Genomic DNA, 23,196 nt, shown 5'->3' on the forward strand with positions numbered 1-23,196 from the left:
ATCTATTCCAGTGCATAGGTTTACTGCAGCTATGATTTTTCATAAAAGGTGGTGTGGGGGTCCGTCCCATATCCAAAAGTCATAGCATCATTGAAAACTTCAGCTTACAATGCAAAAAAAAACAAACAAACAAGTCCTCACACAGTTGCAACAATCTAAAAAATAATAATAAAATAAACTTATGACTTGCAAACTAGAAACACTAATAATAATAATAAAATAAAAAGTATGAAAGTTTCATATTGCCGGATTTATAAATCATGGTACCAAGTTATTTTTATCACAGAATAAATATGATAAAACCAAAAAACAATGGTGGAATTTTACACTTTTTTTACCATCCTCCCCCTTAAAAGTTGACCTCTTTTTGCTTTTATTTTATTCCCACTGCTCTCCTGTATCCTCCGTTTTTTTTGTTTGTTTTTTTTTTTTTCAAACTCTACCATACAGTTCCAGAGCAATCGGAACTTTATATTTAGTGATGATTGTTATGGTTTCTTTCCGAGGGGGCGTGGCACCCAGAATAATACAAAGAGTCTAAAGACACGCCCCAGAGGATCTTGTAGGTAACGTCTCCTTTGTCAAGACCATAAAAAATGAGCACTAAATAAAGGATGTTACAACATAAGTTACTATTAGCAGAAATTCCACAAAAATTTATTTCAATCGCTTCTCACCTGTGCATAAAATAGGCATAAAAATTTCAATATTACATGAAACAAAAATGTTACCTAGAAGAGCAGCAAATATGGGAAAGCGGTTGGGGTTGAGGTCCAGTTGTTTGGCCACCTCGTGCATCAGATACTGGCTGGTTGTGATACTTTTCCCATTGCGGCTCAGCTTTAGCGCATGGGCACTGAAGTAGTATGGGATGTTGCACAGAGCATAGTCTGAGTCGTAGGCAACAAGGCCATGGAAACCATTTTCTCGGCAGAAACTTATAACTTCTTGGTGATGGTCTTCAATGCTCTGTGCGACCTGTAAGAAAAAGGAAGATGGTTACAGGAAGACTTAAAATAAAGAGAACGTTCTAAGAAACTTTGTAAAATATCAGAGAAATCAGCTTTCTCCTCCCTCCTAAATTCTTTAGGCTGAAAAAAAAAACAAACAAAAAAAAAACAGCTCAACTCTACCATGCCGAAAAACAAGACAGCTAGTCGCAACAGTGAGGCACTAGGTTACACCTATTATACTCTATGGATAGGGGAGAGGAATGAGGAGCAAACCGCCCTGTGAGATCAGACAGACACAGGCAGATCATGCTGCAGCTCCTAGGGCTGGATCCACAGTCACACTGCTCAATACCGCTGTATTATGTCCTCCACGCTGATTCTCGCTATACAACCCTTGGCAAAAATTATGGAATCACCGGCCTTGGAGGACGTTCATTCAGTCGTTTTTTTTTTTGTTTTTTTTTCTACAAAATTAATCAGACCACAGACATGGCACAATACTAAAGTAATTTCAAATGGCAACTTTCTGGCTTTAAGAAACACTAAAATACATCAAGAACAAAAAATGTAGTAGTCATTAATGGTTACTTTTTTTTTTAATCAAGCATAGGGGAAAAATTATGGAATCATGAAAAACAAACAAAAAAACACTCCAACACATCACTAGTATTTTGCTGCACCACCTCTGGCTTTTATAGCAGCTTGCAGTCTCTGAGGCCTGGACTTAATGAGTGTCACACAGTGCTCTTCATCAATCTGGCTCCAACTTTCTCTGATTGCTGTTGCCAGATCAGCTTTGTAGGTTGGAGCCTTGTCATGGACCATTTTCTTCAACTTCCACCAAAGATTTTCAATTGGATTGAGATCCGGACTCTTTGCAGGCCATGACATTGACCTTATGTGTCTTTTTACAAGGAATGTTCACAGTTTTTGCTCTATGGCAGGATGCATTATCATCTTGTAAAATGATTTCATCATCCCCAAACATCCTTTCAATTGATGGGATAAGAAAAGTGTCCAAAATATCAACATAAACCTGTGCATTTATTGAAGATGTAATGACAGCCATCTCCCCAGTGCCTTTACCTGACATGCAGCCCCATATCATCAATGACTGTGGAAATTTGCATGTTCTCTTCAGGCAGTCATCTTTATAAATCTCATTGGAACGGCACCAAACAAAAGTTCCTGCATCATCACCTTGCCCAATGCAGATTTGTGATTCATCACTGAATATGACTTTCATCCAGTCATCCACAGTCCACGATCGCTTTTCCTTAGCCCATTGTAACCTTGTTTCTTTCTGTTTAGGTGTTAATGATGGCTTTCGTTTAGCTTTTCTGTATGTAAATCCCATTTCCTTTAGGCGTTTTATTACAGTTCGGTCACAGACGTTGACTCCAGTTTCCTCCCATTCGTTCCTCATTTGTTTTGTTGTGCATTTCCTGTTTTGGAGACATATTGCTTTAAGTTTCCGGTCTTGTTGCTTTGATGTCTTCCTTGGTCTACCAGTATGTTTGCCTTTAACAACCTTCCCATGTTGTTTGTATTTGGTCCAGATTTTAGACACAGCAGACTGTGAACAACCAACATCTTTTGCAACATTGCATGATGATTTAACCTCTTAAGATTTTAATAATCCTCTTTGTTTCAATTGACATCTCTCAAGTTGGAGCCATGATTCATGTCAGTCCACTTGGTGCAACAGCTCTCCAAGGTGTGATCACTCCTTTTTAGATGCAGACTAATGAGCAGATCTAATTTGATGTACCGTAGGTGTTATTTTTGGGTATGAAAATTTACAGGGTGATTCCTTAATTTTTTTCTCAGAATTGAGTGATTCCATAATTTTTCCCATCTGCTTGGTTAAAAAAAAAAGTAACTATTACAGACTACCACATTCTTTGTTCTTGATTTCTTTTAGTGTTTCTTAAAGCCAGAAAGTTGCCATTTGAAATGACTTTAGTTTTGTGCCATGTCTGTGATCTGCTTTTTTCTACAAAATTAAACAACTGAATGAACATCCTCCAAGGCCGGCGATTCCATATTTTTGCCAGGGGTTGTATACTGTGATTAGGAGACATAGCAACTAGTCTCCACTCAGTATCTCAAAGAGAACTTAAAATTACAGAGAAATCCCATGAAGGGGAAAGTGGTGAAAAATGCAAGATATCAGTCACATAATGGCCAAAAGATAGTGTTACTCCTCATGTTCACACAATAAATTATTTTGAAACATTACCTAAAATGTCAGGTACACGTTAATGAAGCCCCAAATGATGGGTGACAGACAGCATAATCTATGAACTAGCCCACGCCCACCAAGACCAGCGCACCAAGACCAGCCCACGCGCACCAAGACCAGCCCACGCGCACCAAGACCAGCCCACGCGCACCAAGACCAGCCCACGCGCACCAAGACCAGCCCACGCGCACCAAGACCAGCCCACGCGCACCAAGACCAGCCCACGCGCACCAAGACCAGCCCACGCGCACCAAGACCAGCCCACGCGCACCAAGACCAGCCCACGCGCACCAAGACCAGCCCACGCGCACCAAGACCAGCCCACGCGCACCAAGACCAGCCCACGCGCACCAGTCTCAAATCTCCCCCAAAAAATATTTTGGGGCGAGGAAAGCACTTATCCGTGCTTGATCCTCAGGAGATAAGCTACCGCCAAAGAAGTGAAGCAGGAGCCTACTCCCCTACTCCAGTGATGGGGTCACTGGTGGAGTCATTCACAGCCAGACAGAGATCCTGGAGAATCTGAGCAGAGATTTAGGACAACAGGTGTTGCTGAATACCACCAAGATCATAGCAGCAAAAACCATGTGTGGATCAAATGTCAATTACTTCTACCGTGAATCCAGGGTCAGTGAGGGGCAAACCACATTTTTACATTCCACCACAACAAACACTTTTAATTGTCCCAATACTTCTAAGGCTATGTTCACATGTAGTGTTTTTTATGCAAAAGCTATGAGATTAGGGAAATCTCACGCACACATGCAGCATTTTTGATGAATAAAACCAACTTTATTAACAATGTAATGTAGACAAAAGCACACGTATAATCCACACCCTAAAACATGTAAAACAATGTTGTGAAAATGTGGATAAAAGGGCTCTGTCTGCAGGAAAAAACACACTGAAATGGAAAATCTAGCAATTCCTAACATTCTAGTTCTGCAGCTATCATGCAGACCTATGCGTCTTCATGGTGTGTAAAAAAAAAAAATAATAAAATAACTACAAGTAATACTGTAAAACTCCCTTCATTTTTGAAAATTCACCCAGTTTGGTCCAGATCTGCTATGGAATTGTGTCTCAAGCAGTGTTGGACACCATTGCATCTCTTCGGCACTGGCTTATGCAGAAGAATGCAATCTGACAGCAGCTTGATGAAAGGACAGAGAGCCTGATTCCAGCAACGTATCACTTAGGGAGCAGACAGACGGCCGTTATTCTCCTGACCTGAGAGTGACAGCTGCATAGTAATATATCACGCTCAGATCAGGAGAGGTGCAGGGCCAGTCTGTGCACAAGAAATATGGCCGTCTGTCTGCGCCCTTACTTGGCTGTTTGGTGCAGTAGGGGCAGAAACCCTGATTCCAGTGATGTCACTTACTGGGCTGCTTGCTTTAGTTTTGATAAAATCAGTTTTCTCTGCTAAAGATCTAGCAGTGCTCTGAATGCAGAGCCCTATATAACCCCACCCACACCACTGATTGGCAGCTTCTATGTACAATGTGCATAGGCAGAAAGCTGCCAATCAGTGGTTGGGGTGCCGTTATACATAGCAGGAGGACTACATGGTAGAAGACACCTCCAGTGATAATCTCCTGCTGATAAAACATTGATTTTGTTGAAACTACAAACAGCCCAGTGAGTGGAATCATTGAAATTAGGGTCTCTGCCCCTGCATTGTGCTGCTCTCTGATTAAATAGCAAAAACCTTCCCTTTAAGATGCCTAGAATTTAATTCTAGGATCACAAACCTACTCACATGAGGAAAAACAGCAATTTTCATTAGTGACTGGATCAGATTGATGTGTGAGCAGCCCCAAAGACTACAATGGGTGGGCAATCTATCTGTGGAAAACATGGATGGACCACGGACATGACAAGCGAGGACCAAAGGTACATTTCCAGACGGGTATCTGCCCCATCAGCCCCACTTCACAGGTTCTATGATCGGCGCTCCTCTAACCCCTTCCCTCCCTGTGAATTTTTGTGTTTTCTTTCTTTTCCTCTTTTTCTTTCCAGAGCCGTAACTTTTTTATTCTCCCGTCTCCGGTTTGTGGGACGAGGTGTAAAATGATTGGTATCATTCAAAGCGACCCTGTAATGCACTCTCAAAAGGGTAAAAAATAAAAAAAAATTCCAGTACGGTGGATTGTGGAAAAACACATTTCTGTCAGGGTTTTTTGGATTTTGTTTTGACACTGTACATTTTGTGGAAAAAATTACTCAATCATGATTCTCCAGATCACTGTGATAAGGCTATGTTCACACATTGTGTTTTTTTTTCTGCAGGCAAAACCTGCTCTCTTGGCAGTAAAGAAGCTGCTTACAAATGGCAGGTTTTGCCGAGTTATTATTGTGTCTTCGTGCGCCCCAAAAAATCATGATGCATCTTCTGTAAAGTCTTTGCACCAAAAAAGAAGCACAACCCGATACCTACATTTTTTTTGCTGTGGTTTTGCACTTACTTAAATAAAAAAAAAAATATATATATATATATATATATCTCTATAATATAACGCTGGGAGCGTCACTCTGTCCGAAGCCTTTATAGACTGCGCAAGCGCAAGCGCAGTCTGGACCCCACAGAGCGACGCTCCCAGGAGATCGCGGTATGCGTAAGCGCTGAACGCACACCGCGATCTCCAACAGAGAAACAGGGACGAGCCAGGAGGCGGAGGGGGAGTATACTTACCTGTCCCGTTCCACCGACGCCATTCCGGGCCATGAATATCCCCCTGCTCCCGGAATCGGCGCCTGCGCAGTCCGCGCTTTCCGGCGCCATTTTCTTGAAGACACACTGCAATGTGCCTTCAAGAAAATGGCGCCGTAAAGCGCGGACTGCGCAGGCGCCGATTCCGGGAGCAGGGGGATATTCATGGCCCGGAATGGCGTCGGTGGAACGGGACAGGTAAGTATACTCACCCTCCGCAAGTAACAAATTGCTGTGCCATGAGGCTGTGGCACTTCATGCCACAGCTATTTGTTACTTACGCCACTTACGTCCACAGCCACCGCACCCACCACAGCCACCGCACCCAGCATAGCCACCGCACCCAGCACAGCCATGCACAGCCGCCGCACCCAGCACAGCCACGCACAGCCGTCCACAGCCACACACAGCCGCCGCACCCAGTACAGCCGCCGCACCCAGCACAGCCACCCACAGCCGCCGCACCCACCACAGCCACCGCACCCAGCACAGTCACGCACAGCCGCCGCACCCAGCACAGCCGCCTACAGCCACGCACAGCCACTGCACCCAGCACAGCCACGCACAGCCGCCGCACCCAGCACAGCCGCCGCACCCAGCACAGCCGCCCACAGCCACCGCACCCAGCACAGCCGCCGCACCCAGCACAGCCGCCGCACCCAGCACAGCCGCCGCACCCAGCACAGCCACGCACAGCCGCCGCACCCAGCACAGCCACGCACAGCCGCCTAGAGCCACGCACAGCCGCCGCACCCAGCACAGCCGCCGCACCCAGCACAGCCACGCACAGCCGCCCACAGCCGCCGCACCCAGCACAGCCACCGCACCCAGCACAGCCGCCGCACCCAGCACAGCCACGCACAGCCGCCTACAGCCACACACAGCCGCCTACAGCCACGCACAGCCGCCGCACCCAGCACAGCCGCCGCACCCAGCACAGCCGCGCACAGCCGCCCACAGCCACGCACAGCCGCCTACAGCCGCTGCACCCAGCACAGCCACCGCACCCAGCACAGCCACGCACAGCCGCCGCACCCACCACAGCCACCGCACGCAGCACAGCGACGCACAGCCGCCGCACCTAGCACAGCCGCCGCACCCAGCACAGCCGCCCACAGCCACCCACAGCCACGCACAGCCGCTGCACCTAGCACAGCCACCGCACCCAGCACAGCCGTCCACAGCCGCCGCACCCAGCACAGCCACCCGCACCCAGCACAGCCACGCACAGCCGCCCGCACTCAGCACAGCCACCGCACCCAGCACAGCCGCCTACAGCCACGCACAGCCGCCTACAGCCACGCACAGCCGCCGCACCCAGCACAGCCGCCGCACCCAGCACAGCCACGCACAGCCGCCGCACCCAGCACAGCCATGCACAGCCGCCCACAGCCACGAACAGCTGCCTAGAGCCACGCACAGCCGCTGCACCCAGCACAGCCACCGCACCCAGCACAGCCACCGCACCCAGCACAGCCGCCGCACCCAGCACAGCCACGCACAGCCGCCGCACCCAGCACAGCCACGCACAGCCGCCGCACCCACCACAGCCACCGCACCCAGCACAGCGACGCACAGCCGCCGCACCTAGCACAGCCGCCGCACCCAGCACAGCCGCCCACAGCCACGCACAGCCACCCACAGCCACGCACAGCCGCTGCACCTAGCACAGCCACCGCACCCAGCACAGCCGTCCACAGCCGCCGCACCCAGCACAGCCACCCGCACCCAGCACAGCCACGCACAGCCGCGCCACATACAGCCGCCCGCACTCAGCACAGCCACCGCACCCAGCACAGCCGCCTACAGCCACGCACAGCCGCCTACAGCCACGCACAGCCGCCTACAGCCACGCACAGCCGCCTACAGCCACGCACAGCCGCCGCACCCAGCACAGCCGCCGCACCCAGCACAGCCACGCACAGCCGCCCACAGCCACGAACAGCTGCCTAGAGCCACGCACAGCCGCCGCACCCAGCACAGCCACCGCACCCAGCACAGCCGCCGCACCCAGCACAGCCACGCACAGCCGCCGCACCCACCACAGCCACCGCACCCAGCACAGCGACGCACAGCCGCCGCACCTAGCACAGCCGCCGCACCCAGCGCAGCCGCCCACAGCCACCCACAGCCACGCACAGCCGCCGCACCTAGCACAGCCACCGCACCCAGCACAGCCGTCCACAGCCGCCGCACCCAGCACAGCCACCCGCACCCAGCACAGCCACGCACAGCCGCGCCACATACAGCCGCCCGCACCCAGCACAGCCGCCTACAGCCACGCACAGCCGCCTACAGCCACGCACAGCCGCCGCACCCAGCACAGCCGCCGCACCCAGCACAGCCGCCGCACCCAGCACAGCCACGCACAGCCACCGCACCCAGCACAGCCGCCCACAGCCACGAACAGCTGCCTAGAGCCACGCACAGCCGCTGCACCCAGCACAGCCACGCACAGCCACCCACAGCCGCCGCACCCAGCGCAGCCGCCGCACCCAGCACAGCCGCGCACAGCCGCCGCACCCAGCGCAGCCGCCGCACCCAGCACAGCCGCCGCCCACAGCCACACACAGCCGCCCGCACTCAGCACAGCCGCCCGCACTCAGCACAGCCGCCCGCACTCAGCACAGCCGCCCGCACTCAGCACAGCCGCCCGCACTCAGCACAGCCGCCCGCACTCAGCACAGCCGCCCGCACTCAGCACAGCCGCCCGCACTCAGCACAGCCGCCCGCACTCAGCACAGCCGCCCGCACTCAGCACAGCCGCCCGCACTCAGCACAGCCGCCCGCACTCAGCACAGCCGCCCGCACTCAGCACAGCCGCCCGCACTCAGCACAGCCGCCCGCACTCAGCACAGCCGCCCGCACTCAGCACAGCCGCCCGCACTCAGCACAGCCGCCCGCACTCAGCACAGCCGCCCGCACTCAGCACAGCCGCCCGCACTCAGCACAGCCGCCCGCACTCAGCACAGCCGCCCGCACTCAGCACAGCCGCCCGCACTCAGCACAGCCGCCCGCACTCAGCACAGCCGCCCGCACTCAGCACAGCCGCCCGCACTCAGCACAGCCGCCCGCACTCAGCACAGCCGCCCGCACTCAGCACAGCCGCCCGCACTCAGCACAGCCGCCCGCACTCAGCACAGCCGCCCGCACTCAGCACAGCCGCCCGCACTCAGCACAGCCGCCCGCACTCAGCACAGCCGCCCGCACTCAGCACAGCCGCCCGCACTCAGCACAGCCGCCCGCACTCAGCACAGCCGCCCGCACTCAGCACAGCCGCCCGCAATGATGGGGGCGCAGGATGGAGCAGCACGTGATAGGATGGGGGCGCAGGATGGGAGCACATGACAGGATGGAGCAGCACATGACACGGTGGAGCAGCATATGACACGGTGGAGCAGCACATGACACGGTGGAGCAGCACATGACACGGTGGAGCAGCACATGACACGGTGGAGCAGCACATGACACGGTGGAGCAGCACATGACACGATGGGGCGCAGGATGGAGCAGCACATGGCACGGTGGGGCGCAGGATGGAGCAGCACATGGCACGGTGGGGCAGCACATGACAGGATGGGGATGCAGGATGGAGCAGCACATGACACGGTGGAGCAGCACATGACAGGATGGGGGCGCAGGATGGAGCAGCACATGACAGGATGGAGACCATATACCAATATAAATGCTCGCCACCCGGGCGTAGAACGGGTTCAATAGCTAGTATATATATATATATATATATATATATATATATATATATATATATATATATATATATATATATACACACATACATATATATATATATATATACACACACAGTTTGCTTCGACATTTTCCGATACCCATACCGGTTATATTTTTCCGTTCATTAAGCCGTGTGCGGGATTATTTATTGCATAACGAGACATAGTATGATTGATACAACTGTTTGAGCAGCTTTTATTGCAATTTTTTTTTGTTTTTAGGGAGTAGTGACCAAGAAAAAAAAACCTGCAATTTTAGTGTTTGGATTGTTTCCCTCATAGCATTTACCGATCTGGTTAATTTCTATATTTTGATAAATTAAGAGTTGTACAAACGCGGTGATCGCAAATATTTATTCTTATTTCTTTTCTTTAATACTTTGATTTTTTTAGAATTTTTTTTTTTTTTTACTTTCTTTAGGTGACTTGAACCACAGATCACCTGATCGCTCACACTATATACTGCAATCCCATAGTATTGCAGTATATAGTGAAAAATTGAGGTCTCCTTTGAAGCCTAACGCCAACCCCTGGCTTTCATGGCAACCCATTCATCACATCACGGGGCGGATGGGAGTCTATGAGCGCGATCCATTTAAAAGCCACTGTCAAGAGATTGATAGCAGCAATTAAATGGTTAACAGCCACAAACGGAGTTTGGCTCTGGCTGAGGCCATTACACACTGATGCCGGCTATTTAACATAGTTCCTGAGCCCCCTCCACACACAATTATCCCCTCAACCATGTACATGTACCTGATATTTCACTAAGGGGTTGAACATCTAGGCCGAAAACCAAACACTACGAAGTCAGAACAGTGGATAGAACGATTGCTAGGTCCCCACACAGAACACATGTTGTCGGCAGCACACAAGTAGTTTACACAGGGTGAGGTGCTTCTGTCAGCGGTATTACACAGGTCCAAATAATTCATCAATCCAGTCAAGTGATCAATGACACCTTTGATCAGTTAGCCCTTGTATTGGCCAATTATGAGCTGATGCGAAAGAGCCTTTAAAATTAAAGTGGTATTCCCATCTCAATATGTAGTAGGTGTAATAATAATAATAATAATAATAATAATAATAATAATAATAATAATAATAATAATATTATTATTATTATTATTATTATTATTAACAAATTGATATGTAGTATAGTTTTTCTGATTCGCTATGTCTCTTTCCTCATGTGCAGGCATTGCAGGACCTAAGGTATCCATGGTTACCACTAGCAACAAGATACCTGTCAGTATATCAGTGGTCGTAACCATGGATACCTAAGGTCTTGCAATGCCTGCACATGAGGAAAGAGACATAGCGAATCAGAAAAACTATACATGTCTACTTGGAGGTGTTTGTTAATATTATTATTACACCCACTACATTTTTAGATAGAATATTGGAGACGGGAAGACCCCTTTAAGTCATAAGAAGCTATTCTGTCTCATCCCTAGAGGGGCAGAATCTGAAAAAATGTGGACAAAATTAGTTTTATGAAAAATTGGTAATAAAACTGCTGATGATGTCAGGTTCCATAGATTACTGCTAATCGCAGGGGGTCCAAGCAGAGGGACAATGTGATCGGTTTATAGTCAAGGGGGGGGGGGGGGGGTCTTCAAACAAGGAGAGATTGTCCAAAGGAGAACCCCTTTAGGCCTCATTCACACATACGATTAAAAAAAACAAAACAAAACAGGTCATGAGTGTTTCGCACCCCGATTTCATCAGTATTTGGTCTGTGTGTCACTTTTTACCATCAGTGACTGTCGCAGAGGCATAAGTAGATGACAAAGCTTATTCAATCCATTGCAATGTTAATCACCTGGACTAAACTGATGCCATCCGTCATTTTCATGGAACCATAGAATTGTGATGTTATTTTTTTTTATCCGTGATGACAGAAAAAAAAACAAAAAAAACTGACAAGTCTTCATGATTTTTGCAAGGACATATGGTCCTCAAAAACATTTTTTTTTTTTTTCGGATGTTGGTCGTACCTGCTGATATCAACGAGTACGGCGAATAGTCCATTAGGGACACCAGACCTTTCCCTGGAACATGTCAGGTTAGATAAGGACCCGGCCTGTAAGATTTTCAACTGTCGATCCTTTTGTTCTCGGCAAGGTAAGCCTCCACTAGCGCTCCCGTGTATGGCAGAGTCGGTGGAACCTTCGTTAGTCCAACAGCTATCAAGTGTATAGGGGCTCGGATGTCTTAGGAGACAATGCCTACATAAGGAACGGTCAAAAAAAGGTCAAGGCCTCCTCATCTGTGAAAAGAACCTGGCACTTTAGTGCCAGGTTCTTTTTATATCTATTACACACGGTGTGGGAACCTACCTGTGCACCCTTATAGTAGTACACATGTTTATCTCTTCAACGTTCTTCCTCATTTGTGAAGACCCGTTGGCCCCACGTCGTCTTCCCCCGAGAAGAGCAAGGCTTGTGGGCTCGGGTAGATGTAGGTGAACACATTACATGGCGTTAGTCACAAAAAAAAGGGTTAAAATTCTACCATCTATAGTAAAGGAGGCGCACAGTGCAACACCCACACTTCCTGCATCACCGGGGCAAGCGGCCAGCTCGAGAGGGAAGTGCGGTAATCTCTACTGACAGATCACCAACGCGTTACTTATCAGGATGCAAATAATTACACAGCGCCAGCGCCCAACCATGGGCGGACGAACCTGTGACCACGGGACCTACTGACCCAACCGATGCCATCTTATACAGAAGACATAAAAGAAGCAAACGTGGAGGCAGTAGTGGTCAACCAAAGCCAGGACTGGACGAGACCCTGACCAAAATATATATTATACATACACCACTTTTTTGGTATAGTATTGTATAACACCACAGATCTGTGATGCCCAGGGTGCCAAGCCGCACTGCCAGACACGCTTCTTCTCTTCGTTGCCCCGTTCAGCCATTTACCTCAGTATAATGATGGATGCAGCATGCAATAGCCTACAAAATGTAGATGAGGGGCTGTTTACTAGGGTCCTCATGGCATCACTCATGAAAGCAGAAACGATGTCTGTCAGGCCTCGGACCTGTACTTTTTATACAACCATCTTTATTACCACATATTAAAGCTCAAATTAATGACAAGTTTTATATAAACCGGTCCTGGAGACGCTGACAGATCTGGTGCTCACTCCCAGAAGAAAAGCGCCAGAGAAGGGTTAATGGATTATTCTACGCCCTGCATCTCTCCCAGCCACCACCATGGTATAATCTTGTAGATAGGGCGGGAGATAATGCCGTAAGCTCTGGTTACTAATCTCTCCGCTTGGAAGGTCATTTCCTATAGAGTTAGAAATGTGTGTAATGAAAGCGCAGACCTGTACCAAGCCCGAGACACCTGTTGTGGCGGACATGGCGGAGGGGGTGGAAGAAATCACAGCTTAGCCAACAAATATGAGAAATCACTAGAGCCGAGCGATGAGGGGAGTGGAAAGTCCCACAGGGATCAGATGCCTGCCCATAAAAGATGGAAACAGCCGGCAAGTGATTGTTTGCTCATTTATCTTCCCAACATCCACCGGCCGCGGGTGAACAGAGCAATATCCTGACAATATGTAGCGGGTGCTATATGTCATAACAGCAGTGACCAGATCTAGCTCCGTTCGCTGCCGTTTAACCAGTCAAATTCCCCCTATGAACACCAGGCAGCGGCATTTAAAAGGGGAACCCGTCGCCAGATTATCCATATATAAACTGTATTCGCCACCTTTCTGTCTTCTTGAATAACACTACTACAACCCCTTCATAGATCACAGCACACCCGCATACCTAAGAAAATGCCCATTAGGGTTGTCCCTCTCCATATGGAGATCGGCCTCTTCAGTCCCCGCTATCGACATCTCTCCTGCCATGACCGACGTCTTCTACGTCATGGATGACATCAGCCACGGCCATAGAGGCTGGAGTTTGTGAGGACCGTGGTGGCACTGAGCACAGTCAGGAGATGATCATCAGACTGCTTGGCACAAAATTAGCCGCAAAAGGGTGGTGATACAGTTTATATTAATATAGAGAAGACCTAGTGACGAGTTCCCCTGGCGCAATCCAAGTGAGGCATTTATTCAGGCGCCCCTTGAGCATATTTGGTTTTGTGTCCATAAAAGTCCAAAATATAAAATTTACTTGACCCATACAAAAACGCCATAAAAAAGGGGGGGAAAAGAAATGTCTGAAACTGCTTTGTTGGTCGCCGCTACTCCCCTTCAAAAATGCAACAAAAGAACATTGCACGTACCCCAATATATTAATAAAAAACGTTCCACACACAAAAAAAAAAGCCGTCAATAAGGATGAGGGCTAAGAAAATGGAAACAATATATATATATATATATAAAATTTGGTATTTTAAACCGCTAAATTATATTAAAAAAAATTCAAATAAATTACACATGTTTGGTATTTCTGTAATTCCGTAATCATACTGATCTGAAGACTTATGCTGCCAGATCATTACCAGTCACTGAACGTTGTGAAAATGAGACCCAAATAACAATGGCAGAAATGTGTTTTTTGGGGTTTTTTTTACCATTTCTCCCCACTTGGAATTATTTTCCTCCCCCATTTTTCAATACATTATATGGGAAAAAAAAAATAATGGTGTCATTCAAAACTACAACTTGTTCTGCAGAAACAAGCCCTTATATGCACCAAACAAAAAATAAAAAAGGGAGGAAAGAACCAAAGCGCAAAACTAAGAAGGGTCTGTGATGGGAACAAGTTCAAATTAGAGACATAAGTCCTCTGGCTCTGGAAATCGGGTGGAATCTCAGTGGTCAAACACCCTCATGATGACTTGTTAATACTTCTATAAAGGAGAAACAGAATCTGAGTGATCAGTGATCTCAGTCGATCACCAATATTCATCATGAAATGACTTTATAGACAAAGTACTTTGGCAAGGCTCAGAAATTTCTGCTGCTGAAACCAGACTCGGCTAAGAGCCACCGATGGCCGTGCACTTAGGAGATTGTATTCTGCCAGGCTTCCTGTAACCAGTCTCTAACCGGTGCCAAGAGGAGAAGATGGCGGCAATACCACAGTAGGGAAGAGGAGGCCTCATTACTGAGGGGTGCTCAGTGCCATGGATCCAGGAATTGAGATCCCGCCCAGCCCCGAGACATGGCCGCTCTACTCTACACCTGTACATTGCGCTGCCTGTAATTAACCTACTAAAGGAAAACCTTGATGTCTAAGAGCTGCAGTTTCCGGTAACTCACAGGGATAGCGAGACTCAAAGGTCACAGAGATTATAATGGCACAATACAAGAGTGGGCAGGATAGGAAGCCCTGCAGCTGAATCCTTGGTATTAATGTTGGTCCGGTCCTCCATGACATTCTTCACTTATGTGCCCGGCATGCTGCAGGGATGTGGAGTCGGAGTCCATTTTGGTGGAATCTGAGTCGGTGTCATGGAAACTGAGGAGTCGGAGTTGGCTTACCGACTCCACAACGCCGGTATCCTGGGCGCCTCTTGCGTTTACAAGGCCTCAAACCACATCATGACGTGCGACATCATGGCATTGCAGGACCTAGTAAGCGCCCAGGATGCCGGGCAGAGAAGGTGAGATCTGGACTGTACCGCAGAAGACCGGACTGGACGCCAGGGCAGTCTCAACTTCTCCGTCCACCATCCTGGGCGCTTTCTAGGACCTGCAGTTCCATGTCTCACGTTATGATGTGGTTTGAGGCCTAGTAAACACAAGAGGCGCCCACGATACTGGGCACAAAACTGAAGAACGCCCGGACTGGCAACAATGGAGGACAGGACGTTAGAATCTTTTTGCTCAACTCAAATTACTGCCTCATTGCGAAAACGTCTAGGCAAAACTACAGACCATAACGGTGTAACGTACACACAATAATTATCCATCCGAGTGTGTAAGAATCTGATTAATGCAGCCGCAAGAGATATGGCTCATCCCCAAATAATTGAGATTGACTAGTTGCTATGGAAGCACTGCCTAACAACGCCATATATATATAAAAAAGGCTTTAGCCGTGTCTCCATGGCAACCAGTGACTCCGTACTCCTGTCAAAGTGCTGACAGCAGTAAAATTGAAAGTGAAGCTTGGCCATAGGCACAGCCTGCCTTAGTAAGCAGATTTTTCTAAAAATAATTTTAGGTGGAGAGCCATTTTAAGAACCAAAGTTCTGCTGCTCTCTAGTAATTTTCCTCCCATGTAAGCGATTTACAGGTTGACGGGAGATCGGGCTCCAGCAGGCGGTGTAACAATGGCACATCTCCCAGCATGCACAGTAGCGTTAGATCGTTGTTGCAGAAAACAGGAGATTTTCGGACAGTCCTGGGCTTTTCCAGTCTCTCCGTTTATTATGAAAGGAACTCCACTTTATAGAGATGCTAAGAGAGTCTGACATCTGGAGGTGACACCGGTGACCTGATTTTTTTTTTTTGGAGTGGTTGCCATGGCAGCCTGGAGAAGCGCTTCCATTTCTTTCTTCCACTTAGGAGACAATACCAGAATCTGCAGGTTGCCATGGTCAGACACAATACAACAGTGCGTAGTAGGCGACTCAAAACACGTCCCATTCACATCCGATTTTGGGGATCAGACTCAAGTCATTAAAGTCTATAGGGATCTGAATAAAATGCGGACAGACATTGTACTTTAGTGCTGCATCCTAGTTTCATCCATTTTTAACTAATGCGTTGCTAAGAATCCACTTGCTGCAGAGTTTTAGAAGAAAAGAAAAAAAAACATTTGTCGGTGAGGACAGAAAAAAAAAAAGGCAAATCAATCCGTTGTCTTGTATGGTAGCACACGCAGATGTGTGAGCGCAGCCTTAAGGCCCCAAGACATCTCAAATGTCTCCTGAACCAGCAGATGTCGACAGGTTTGACTGACGGTATGTACAGGGGGGGCGCTGGCCGATTGATGGTCAGGAGAGGTGCTGATTTTGGACCGTCCTCCCCGAGATAAGCCATCAGCCGACGTGTCAGTCAGCAGCTTATTAAAAGTAGGCTTCGTCCTCTCCCAATCTTTGTTTACTGCTCGTTGCCAAGGTGATCGGCCACTGCTGCTATCTACAAGTGGTGGCCGAATATGAGCATTACTCTGAAGCATTGGGAGGGCACGGTTTGGGCTAGCAATGCGACAATGTAAAGCATTAGTGCCACTAGTCCAAACTATTAAAAAGAAGCCCCCCCCCCAAAGCAGTCATCGACTGCTACAACAATCCCCCCTCTATTGTGACAGCTAGCCCCCACATTACGGGACACATTGATTTCTCCTGGGGTGGCACAGCGATGGCCACCAAATACATCGTACCGCGATCAGACCTGACGTATACGATCTAGAATATTTAGGGACGGATTCACTTCTTTACAATCAAAGGGGACAAATCCAGGAACATCCACAGAGGAGAATTTCCCGGCACGTGGACGCCATTTGCCCCTATCTCAGCCGCGCGTCGGGGGCTGGATAATCCGATGCAGCTTTTCTGTCCCTTTAGAACGTATCTAAAATCCTATGCTTTACCCTCTCCCCATAGACTCTCAGCTCAAGCACAGCGATGTCATGGGCAGAGAGGAATAAGGGGCGGACAGACCCCCTGACCCCTTATCATGTGTTCTATGGAAATAAAGAATGGGGCATATCGAAATCCAACAAGTCCGATCCATCCTCGGCCACATCCTCCATTAGGACTCCCCCCTCCACAGCTCGGCATTCCAGGGATTTTTATCTTTCCATCTACCGTCGGCCTTGTTGGCATCTCCCAGGCGCAGGCTCCCTGCCGCCCTCGCTCTACAGACATCATGGAAATGACAGAATGCCCTGCCATACCCACATATTGGCTGGCATATCATCTGCTCAGTGCGTGGGGCAAAAGCTGCCATAATTCACACGTATTTTTGACTGGCACAGTCAGCAGCCATGGCACAGGTAGGGAGGTACAACGTCACCACGATTACTCTGCTTAGAACACCGACATATATTGCTGGCATTAGTCCGATTCACAGCTGAGGGCAGACATGGCGGTGGGCGCATACACCAGAGGACACACTGCAGTGGGCATGAGAAGGCCAGAAAGCAATGAGGGGCATCCAGTTATTTTTGGCAGTGCCAACCATGCAATAACTTCTACGGGCATCTATACGGGTGCAGCCCCCCGCCTGACAGTGACATCTACGGGCATCTATACGGGTGCAGCCCCCCGCCTGACAGTGACATCTACGGGCATCTATACGGGTGCAGCCCCCCGCCTGACAGTGACATCTACGGGCATCTATACGGGTGCAGCCCCCCAACAGTGACATCTATGCGCATCTATACGGGTGCAGCCCCCCGCCTGACAGTGACATCTACGGGCATCTATACGGGTGCAGCCCCCCAACAGTGACATCTATGCGCATCTATACGGGTGCAGCCCCCCGCCTGACAGTGACATCTACGGGCATCTATACGGGTGCAGCCCCCCGCCTGACAGTGACATCTACGGGCATCTATACGGGTGCAGCCCCCCGCCTGACAGTGACATCTACGGGCATCTATACGGGTGCAGCCCCCCCTGACAGTGACATCTACGGGCATCTATACGGGTGCAGCCCCCCCCCCCCCCTGACAGTGACATCTGCGGGCATCTATACGGGTGCAGCCCCCCGCCTGACAGTGACATCTACGGGCATCTATACGGGTGCAGCCCCCCGCCTGACAGTGACATCTACGGGCATCTATATGGGTGCAGCCCCCCGCCTGACAGTGACATCTACGGGCATCTATACGGGTGCAGCCCCCCCTGACAGTGACATCTACGGGCATCTATACGGGTGCAGCCCCCCCAACAGTGACATCTATGTGCATCTATACGGGTGCAGCCCCCTGCCTGACAGTGACATCTACGGGCATCTATACGGGTGCAGCCCCCCACCTGACAGTGACATCTACGGGCATCTATACGGGTGCAGCCCCCCGCCTGACAGTGACATCTACGGGCATCTATACGGGTGCAGCCCCCCCTGACAGTGACATCTACGGGCATCTATACGAGTGCAGCCCCCCTGACAGTGACATCTGCGGGCATCTATACGGGTGCAGCCCCCCCTGAAAGTGACATCTGCGGGCATCTATACGGGTGCAGCCCCCCTGACAGTGACATCTACGGGCATCTATACGGGTGCAGCCCCCCGCCTGACAGTGACATCTACGGGCATCTATACGGGTGCAGCCCCCCCTGACAGTGACATCTACGGGCATCTATACGGGTGCAGCCCCCCCAACAGTGACATCTATGTGCATCTATACGGGTGCAGCCCCCCGCCTGACAGTGACATCTACGGGCATCTATACGGGTGCAGCCCCCCCTGACAGTGACATCTGCGGGCATCTATACGAGTGCAGCCCCCCTGACAGTGACATCTACGGGAATCTATACGGGTGCAGCCCCCCCTGACAGTGACATCTACGGGCATCTATACGGGTGCAGCCCCCCCTGACAGTGACATCTGCGGGCATCTATACGAGTGCAGCCCCCCTGACAGTGACATCTGCGGGCATCTATACGAGTGCAGCCCCCCTGACAGTGACATCTGCGGGCATCTATACGGGTGCAGCCCCCCTGACAGTGACATCTACAGGCATCTATACGGGTGCAGCCCCCCTGACAGTGACATCTACGGGCATCTATACGGGTGCAGCCCCCCTGACAGTGACATCTACGGGCATCTATACGGGTGCAGCCCCCCGACAGTGACATCTGTGGGCATCTATACGGGTGCAGACCCCCTGACAGTGACAGGATGGCAAAGGGGGGCACATCCTCTTGCAGGGAGGGGGGCACGGCCTCTTACAGGGGGGGGGCACGGCCTCTTACGGGGGGGGGGGGCACGGCCTCTTACGGGAGGGGGGCACGGCCTCTTACGGGAGGGGGGCACGGCATCTTACGGGAGGGGGGCACGGCATCTTACGGGAGGGGGGCACGGCATCTTACGGGAGGGGGGCACGGCATCTTACGGGAGGGGGGCACGGCATCTTACGGGAGGGGGGCACGGCATCTTACGGGAGGGGGGCACGGCATCTTACGGGAGGGGGGCACGGCATCTTACGGGAGGGGGGCACGGCATCTTACGGGAGGGGGGCACGGCATCTTACGGGAGGGGGGCACGGCATCTTACGGGAGGGGGGCACGGCATCTTACGGGAGGGGGGCACGGCATCTTACGGGAGGGGGGCACGGCATCTTACGGGAGGGGGGCACGGCATCTTACGGGAGGGGGGCACGGCATCTTACGGGGGGGGGCACGGCATCTTACGGGGGGGGCACGGCATCTTACGGGGGGGGGCACGGCATCTTACGGGGGGGGGGGGGGCACGTCCTCTTGCACCTGTCTCACCTTGATGTGGAAGCGGACTAGCGCCAGGCGGATGCAGTGGGCCATGCACACGGGGGGCAGGAACCAGACTTTGGGGGGCGGGGTGCCCTTGTTCTGGACGTGGTGGATGATCTGCTGGCCGGTCTGCCGCTCGTTGCTCTGCCGCTTCACCCACTCGTGGAGCCGGGCCTTGTCCAGGGCGCCGTTGAAGAAGACGAAGAGCTCGATGTTGCCGGCGTAGCAGGCCTTGGCCAGGGCCGCCAGGTAGCCCAGCATGTGGTTCCATTGGCCCCCGCTCACCCAGTCCGTGTAGAAGCCGCCGTACAGCCGGTGCAGGCAGTTCTCGGCGTCGATGAGTAGGCGGAGCGGGGTCTGCGGGGGTCTCTGCCGGCCGCCCCCAACTAAGCTGCCGCGGGCCAGCTTCTGCAGCTCCACCGGGACTACCGCGCCCGGGCAGCGCTTCTCGATGTAGTCCTGGAAGCCGTGCACCCCCATGATGTCGCCGCTGCTTATTGTGGTGGTGGGATGGGCGGGTGTGTCGGGAGTAGTGTCGGGTGTCTAGTGGCGGAGGACGAGCGGGGGGGTGCTGGATGGTTTGGGGGGGCTCTGCATGGCCGCGGCCGCCATGTGCTGTCTACAGAGCCATGTCCGGGGATGTGTGCTGGAGAGAGAGGAGGGGGACAGGAAACCGGAACGGGAGGAGCCGGCCCCGAGTGCTCTCTGCCGGCCCGGGGATGTACACCCGGAACCGGGGAATGTGCACCCGAGAGGAGAATGTGCACCCGAGCAATGTACCCCCGGCTCGGAATAATGTACACCCGAGCACTGTACACCCGGCCCGGAATAATGTACACCCGAGCTCTGTACACCCGGCCCGGAATAATGTGCACCCGAGCACTGTACACCCGGCCCGGAATAATGTACACCCGAGCACTGTACACCCGGCCCGGAATAATGTACACCCGAGTACTGTACACCCTGCCCGGAATAATGTACACCCGAGCACTGTACACCCGGCCCGGAATAATGTACACCCGAGCACTGTACACCCGGCCCGGAATAATGTACACCCGAGCACTGTACACCCGGCCGAGAATAATGTACACCCGAGTACAGTACACCCGGCCCGGAATAATGTACACCCGAGTACAGTACACCCGGCCCGGAATAATGTACACCCGAGTACAGTACACCTGGCCCGGAATAATGTACACCTGAGTACAGTACACCTGGCCCGGAATAATGTACACCCGAGCACTGTACACCCGGCCCGGAATAATGTACACCTGAGTACAGTACACCTGGCCCGGAATAATGTACACCCGAGCACTGTACACCCGGCCCGGAATAATGTACACCCGAGCTCTGTACACCCGGCCCGGAATAATGTACACCCGAGCTCTGTACACCCGGCCCGGAATAATGTACACCCGGCTCGGAATAATGTACACCCGAGCACTGTACACCCGGCCCGGAATAATGTACACCCGAGCACTGTACACCCGGCCCGGAATAATGTACACCCGAGCACTGTACACCCGGCCGAGAATAATGTACACCCGAGCACTGTACACCCGGCCCGGAATAATGTGCACCCGAGCACTGTACCCCCGGCCCGGAATAATGTACACCCGAGCTCTGTACACCCGGCCCGGAATAATGTACACCCGAGTACAGTACACCCGGCCCGGAATAATGTACACCTGAGTACAGTACACCTGGCCCGGAATAATGTACACCTGAGTACAGTACACCTGGCCCGGAATAATGTACACCCGAGCACTGTACACCCGGCCCGGAATAATGTACACCCGAGCTCTGTACACCCGGCCCGGAATAATGTACACCCGAGCTCTGTACACCCGGCCCGGAATAATGTACACCCGGCTCGGAATAATGTACACCCGAGCACTGTACACCCGGCCCGGAATAATGTACACCCGAGCACTGTACACCCGGCCCGGAATAATGTGCACCCGAGCACTGTACACCCGGCCCGGAATAATGTACACCCGAGCACTGTACCCCCGGCTCGGAATAATGTACACCCGAGCACTGTACACCCGGCCCAGAATAATGTGCACCCGAGCACTGTACACCCGGCCCGGAATAATGTACACCCGAGTACAGTACACCTGGCCCGGAATAATGTACACCTGAGTACAGTACACCTGGCCCGGAATAATGTACACCTGAGTACAGTACACCTGGCCCGGAATAATGTACACCTGAGTACAGTACACCTGGCCCGGAATAATGTACACCCGAGCTCTGTACACCCGGCCCGGAATAATGTACACCCGAGCTCTGTACACCCGGCCCGGAATAATGTACACCCGGCTCGGAATAATGTACACCCGAGCACTGTACACCCGGCCCGGAATAATGTACACCCGAGCACTGTACACCCGGCCCGGAATAATGTGCACCCGAGCACTGTACACCCGGCCCGGAATAATGTACACCCGAGCACTGTACCCCCGGCTCGGAATAATGTACACCCGAGCACTGTACACCCGGCCCAGAATAATGTGCACCCGAGCACTGTACACCCGGCCCGGAATAATGTACACCCGAGTACAGTACACCTGGCCCGGAATAATGTACACCTGAGTACAGTACACCTGGCCCGGAATAATGTACACCTGAGTACAGTACACCTGGCCCGGAATAATGTACACCCGAGCACTGTACACCCGGCCCGGAATAATGTACACCCGAGCTCTGTACACCCGGCCCGGAATAATGTACACCCGAGCACTGTACACCGGCCCGGAATAATGTACACCCGAGCTCTGTACACCCGGCCCGGAATAATGTACACCCGGCTCGGAATAATGTACACCCGAGCACTGTACACCCGGCCCGGAATAATGTACACCCGAGCACTGTACACCCGGCCCGGAATAATGTGCACCCGAGCACTGTACACCCGGCCCGGAATAATGTACACCCGAGCACTGTACACCCGGCCCGGAATAATGTGCACCCGAGCACTGTACACCCGGCCCGGAATAATGTACACCCGAGCACTGTACACCCGGCCCGGAATAATGTGCACCCGAGCACTGTACCCCCGGCTCGGAATAATGTACACCCGAGCACTGTACACCCGGCCCAGAATAATGTACACCCGAGCACTGTACACCCGGCCCAGAATAATGTACACCCGAGCTCTGT

General features: G+C 51.6%; 1 protein-coding gene across 1 annotated transcript in view; it reads right to left on the reverse strand.

Annotated features, from left to right (window-relative positions):
* FAM120A (family with sequence similarity 120 member A) overlaps window positions 1-20,676 on the reverse strand; it is a 65,966-nt gene extending 45,290 nt beyond the window's left edge. Inside the window, exons 1-2 of the mRNA XM_077278030.1 lie at window positions 20,038-20,676; window positions 732-978 (exon numbers count right to left, since the gene is read on the reverse strand). Of these exons, the coding sequence (XP_077134145.1) occupies window positions 732-978; window positions 20,038-20,511 (721 nt within the window). The 5' untranslated portion in view covers window positions 20,512-20,676. The remainder of the gene's footprint in view (window positions 1-731; window positions 979-20,037) is intronic.
* Window positions 20,677-23,196: the final 2,520 nt, after the last annotated feature.

The sequence above is a fragment of the Ranitomeya variabilis genome, chromosome 8, assembly GCF_051348905.1.
Source record: "Ranitomeya variabilis isolate aRanVar5 chromosome 8, aRanVar5.hap1, whole genome shotgun sequence".
NCBI classification, from domain to species: domain Eukaryota; kingdom Metazoa; phylum Chordata; class Amphibia; order Anura; family Dendrobatidae; genus Ranitomeya; species Ranitomeya variabilis.